General features: G+C 32.4%; 1 protein-coding gene across 1 annotated transcript; it reads left to right on the forward strand.

The window, feature by feature from the left end:
• Positions 1–2,272: 2,272 nt before the first annotated feature.
• Positions 2,273–3,388, forward strand: LOC148760558 (F-box/kelch-repeat protein At3g23880-like). The gene has a single exon (XM_088810530.1). It carries the CDS (start codon positions 2,273–2,275, stop codon positions 3,386–3,388), a length of 1,116 nt encoding a protein of 371 aa, XP_088666656.1.
• Positions 3,389–6,000: the final 2,612 nt, after the last annotated feature.

Consider the following 6,000-nt stretch of genomic DNA (forward strand, 5'->3'; position numbering starts at 1 on the left):
GTCCTCTTTCTGCACATAGCACTAATTATTTTTGCATCAGATTTGGGTTTGATTGCAATTTAGATGACAAGATTTTTGTGAAGGTTAGTCACTATACCCAGTTGGAATCTATATATCAAATTCATTTATACAGTCTAAATATGAGTTCCTAGAAAGAAATTCCTCATCCTAACGTCGTTATTACTCCTGTATTGTTTAACACTTACATGAATGGAATTTATCATTGGGAAGTGATGGGTGATGATGGTGGTTATCCTTTCTTTCGACATGGCTAAAGAAGTTTTCTCAACATTACCCTTATGTCTAATGTTGAGTGTTCGTGGTGTATTGCTTCTTTTAGTGACGCTCTTGCTACAATTGTTCATTCAAGAAGAGGCATGGAAAAATGCTATGACATATGGGTCTTGAATGAATATTCATGGCCTAAACAACTGACGATTGGGCCTATTCTTGGAGTCAGGAGGCCGTTGGCATTTTGGAATATTGGAAAATTGCTTCTGGAAAGTGAAAATCATAAACTAGTCATGTTTGATCCCTGCACTGGAGAGCTTCAAGATTTTGGAATCCACACACCTAAGTACACAATGCAGCTAGTTGTTATCTGGGGAAGTTCAGAGCATGAGGCAAAAATAACACGTCAAGTGCAGTTGTAAGTGTAGAATTTAGTTGGCAACGTTGCAATAATATTGTAGTGAGAATATTATTGAGAATTTAGTTGGTCAATAATCTTAATGACCAAAAACAAAACTAAAAGAGATAAGAATAAATTTCTTATGGTATATTTCATTTGTTGGACAGATTGGAAAAGCATAGGCATATACAGCCATTGTCAATGAGGCTACATCAAGCTACTTAAATTATACCATGACTTTGTTGTATCTACATGGATGCTTTGCTGCTTTCACCATTAGCTTTCTTTGAATCATTTTCCTTTTTCTGTGCTTTGTAGGTGGATTAATAGTTTATCATTATTTGTCAACCAATAAACATGTAATTAATTAAGGAATGGTCATTAACTTTGCAGATTCCAAGGTATCTCTAATCGGAGTCCAAGTATGTATGCTCTTTGCCCCATCATTGTGCTTCCACTAATTAACATTATTAGTGTGCTATTGATTAAATCAATTCAAAACCTCCCCCCTTTTCAAAGGCAAAAGATTTCGAATGGCCCATTGCCTAATTAAAAGCTGCAGAAATAAGATTGCTAACCCTTGTACTAATAACAAGTCTAACATGAGTAGATAAGGGCACCTTTCTTAATCATTTCTATCTCTTTCAACAGATAGCTATATCTGCATTAATTTGGCGAAGGCGTACTCGACATGGCATGATACTTGTTCGTCAGTCATAGTTAATTTTTTTCTTTCTATAAAATACTTTTCATCAGTTTCAAAAATCCAAAGTCATCAATATAGTAATTGAAAAAATATTAAATAATGTATCAATCTAAATTTATTAATTTCTATAATACCGCACTGAATCTGTAGTTAGATGGCAGCAGATTCAAGCCAATTGTGAAACTGTATATATGTATATATACATATATATATATATATGTATGTATGTAAATATGTAAATATGAATGTATGCATTCATTTTGAAACCAGGGGAGTGCCTTAGTAAAAAGAGGCGCCTCCCATGATCATAATAAAAAAACTGGTGCTGAAACAAAAACCTGGCAGCAGTAGAACAATAATTACAAGCTGCAACCCATTGCACCAAGCACCCAGCGCTAGATCCAATACAGCATTGCGAGGGACCATGGTTCATCTTTAAATTTATCCGAAACAATATTTTCTTAAAACCCTATTCATGATCCATCATAAATATATTTTAATTTTAAATTTATGAATTAAAACCTCTCATTTACCACATTCGATTGAATCTTAGTTGTATACAATATTTATAAAGCTCTAACATATCCATCTTTCTTTTCTCATTAAATTTATTTAAATTAATAAAAAATTATTTTTCTATTTATTTATTCATCAACATAATGATCATGCAGAGTACTAACTTAATTTGACACAAACACTTATTAAATTGAGTATTTTAGTGTGAATGCAATTCCTTTCATTATTTTATTTTTTTATTAAATTTAATAAATATATTAGCCCAAACCTAGTTGTACCAATCTTAAGGCTTTATAGAAAAGCTGAGGGTTTTAAAGTTTACTTTGCGGCATGATCTTTGTTGGTTGTTGATGTATCCTTTGAGTTGAAGTCATCAAGTCTTAATCCTTTGTCTTAGATAAAAAAGGAAGAATTGCTCCATGTCGATGCCAATTACCGACAATGAATTATCAGAAATTTTGGTGATGGAAATTCTTTTGAGGCTTCCTGTTAAATCCCTGATGAGATTCAAGTGGGTTTGCAAATCTTGGTACTCTTCTTTTCAAACCTCTTATTTTATCACCAACCATAGAAACAACCTCAATCTCTTCTTCAAGGGTTTTGACAAGGTCCCTTACTTGTCTCTGCTTTCAACTGAAACGGAAATTAAGAAACATGATGAACAAGACGTCAGGTTTAATCTAAAAGTCAAAGAGAAAATCCATATGCCTGTTTCTATCTGTAATAGTTGGCGACTCACAGTGTCTGGTCCATGTAATGGCTTGCTTTGTTTGCATGATGGTTATACAATTACCCTTTGGAATCCTTCCACAAGAGAAGTTAAGCTTCTTCCTGAATCCCCTACTCCTTCCACTGATTACACTTATTTTTTTTGCATTGGGTTCGGGTTTGATCGCAAGTTTGATGATTACAAGATTTTAGTGAAGGTTATTCATTGTGTTTGGTCGAAATCTACATCTCAGATTTATTTATACAGCCTAAATACAAATTCCTGGAGAGAACTTCCTCATCCCAACGTCTTTATTGATCCTTTCTTGTTTAACACTTACATAAACGGCATTTATTATTGGAAAGTGACTAGTGATGACGATAGTTATTTGATCCTTTCTTTCGACATGGCTGAAGAAGTTTTCTCGACATTACCCTTGTTGAATTTTGGTATGTCTAATGCTAGGTGTTTGTGGTGTATTGCTCCCTTTAATGAAGCTCTTGCTACAATTGTTCATCCAACGGAAGGCATGGAAAAATGCTATGACATATGGGTCTTGAATGGATATTCATGGACTAAACAACTTACAATTGGTCCTATTCTTGGAGTCGAGAGGCCGTTGGCATTATGGAAGAATGGAGAATTGTTTTTGCTAAGTGAAAACAATACATTAGTCATGTTTGATCCCTGTACTGGAGAGCTTCAGGATTTTGGAATCCACATGTCTAAGTACACAATGCGGCTAGTCGTTTATGCTGAAAGCATTATTCCAATCAAGGGAATTTCAGAGTATGATGCAAAACTAACTCGTCAAGTGCTGCTGTAAGTGTAGAATTTAGTTGGCAATGCTCCAATAATTTTGTTTCAAAGGAAGAGAGTAGTATTCAATGCATTTATTGTGTTTATTAAATACTATTGATTTGGGTAGTAAAATCAAAATATGATTCGCTTTGCACTAAAAAACATTCCGATACATCATAGATCTGATAATTGTCCAATTTTTTGTATTGTGGGCTGCTTTTGGGTTTTGTGTGATAAAGCAATAGATACGATTGTACTAAACTGTATAGTGTTACATAGTATGTGTTGCAGTTGCAGGAATCATGAGATGCTCACTCCAAGTATAGTGTGAAGGGACTGTCCAAGGCTGCTGAGACAAGCTTCTATCGTCCTCCCTAAGAAAGTCAAAAGAATAACAACTTGAGAAAAGAATTTAAAGAAACAAAAAATGGGAGAGAGATCAGCAACGTTGATTTATTAAATACTAGTGTTTATCGTACACAAGCATGCTGGCAAAATCTATAGAAGGAGAGAAATTCATCTTTAAATTCCAAAACTTATGACTTCAACAACATGCTTGTGTAGTCATCGTACAAAAGAGAGTGAACTTTGCAACCTCAAAACTTTCAATAAAAGTTCTTATGTGGAATGATCTTCATTTATATATATTGCTCAGTCAATACAGATTCACTTCATTAATTGATAAAAATATATAAAAGTTTGGCGAGGCCAAGATAGAACATGCCAATGGCCATAACACTATGTCCGTACAAACAACGCCCATACTATTTCTGCAGAAAAATTGAGATGACCAAAAAAAATTTCTTAATATTAATATTTTCGATCTTGACCAACAAAAAAAAGTTGAGTGTTGATAAAATGTATGTACATATTTTGATTTGTACACAGTAGGTAGAGGACATGGCATGCAGTCTCCATTGACAGTAGGGCTATCAGACTGGAGCAATTGCCCTGAGTTGGGACTTCTCGGGGAAACATTAGGAGCAGCGGATTTCTTACCGTCAGGCTCAGTTCTGGTCATGCAACAATTCTCTCCTCTCCCTAGTGCACCGAAGAAGATCGTGAGCTCTGCTCGGAAGAAAGGGTTGTTTAAGACTAGTGGGCAACCGTCGGCTGTACCATTTGTTAATCATAGAAAAGCAGATGATTATTATTGATCATATTATTCGAAATGATAACAATTAAGCTTTCATTTTGGTATTTAGCTATGTCGCAGGAGCCAGTACTAACTTTATAATTCCTTTTGTTCCAAAGAAAAAAAAATGAAATGATGTCAAAGGATAACCTGTATACTAGAATGATAATTAAAAATGAAGATTACATATCTCAATATTCGATATTTAAAAAAAAATTTTCCATATATAATATGTATCTCAATTAAATTAAATGCAATTAAAGCATGAACTAATCAATAATACTATTTGCAAGTTATAAAGATCACGTGTTAATTCGAGTAAATTTTTTAATGAAATGTAACATCGATTCGCTTTGCATTAAAGAAACAAAAGGAACAAAACATTTAGCCCTCAGGTTAATACATGGAGATTTTGTTTTGTTATACCTTAGTCCTATTATAACATTCCAAAATCAAGATCTTGATTATTATTATTATTATTATTTGTATTAATGTGTCAAAATAATAAATAGCACCTAACAATTTAACTTGATGACAAGGCATCAAATCCAATTTTAGCCAATTCTTATCAATATTTAGCTAGATTTTGTATTTTTTTTATCTTTTTTTGTATAATTTGCTGATTTTAACTCTAATTAAAAAATGAATTAGTTAAAATTAATTAAAATTAGTATGACGTATGATTTCTTTTAAACCGAAAAAAAATTTGAAAGGTTAAGAAAATTTGGTTCGTATTGTTGACCATCAAATTGAATGAGATTTACTAATTAATGATAATATGTATATATATATATATATATATATATATATATATATATATATTATACACTATCAAGAGCTATAAGGGGGGATTGGGAATTCTAGTTTTGACACCAACCTTTCTAATACAAAATTAATTTCGTAAAAAACTCAACAAAAATTCATCAAAATATTTCGATGAAAAATTATTGTATTTTTTTAACATATATAAAAATATAGACTGTTAGGTTATGAAATGCCCCATACTTTGATATGGTGCTAAATAAAGTTGGTCAAATGCGAATTAAGGCATAATAAGGAACTTTAGGAACCAAAGAGACAGGATAAAATTTTTAAAATAAAATAATATTTTATTAATAAAATAATATTAAAATATTAATATTTAGTCGGATGTCGAAATCAGACATGAAGAAGGATCATATGGTTGATCCAAGTAGGGGAAAAGATGTCAAGCCTGACTCTATAAAATACTTGTCATGACATACATGTGATGGATAGCATGTTTGCATGCTAGGAGAGTCCCGAAAAAAATTTACAAAAGTCGGTATTGTACCTAAAGGTACAACAAAGTTGATTTAAGCTTTGAACTAGATCAAATAGAGAATTAAGATGAAATTAAGAATATTAAAGTCCTAGAATGGTTTAATATGGTGATTTGAAGTTCGAAGATCAATTTGGAGTTAAACTGAAATTTTCACTATCTAGGGGTAAAATGGTCATTTGCCACCTGAGGACAAAATGAA

The sequence above is a fragment of the Theobroma cacao genome, chromosome 10 (assembly GCF_053813885.1).
Source record: "Theobroma cacao isolate CCN51 chromosome 10, ASM5381388v1, whole genome shotgun sequence".
NCBI classification, from domain to species: Eukaryota; Viridiplantae; Streptophyta; class Magnoliopsida; order Malvales; family Malvaceae; genus Theobroma; species Theobroma cacao.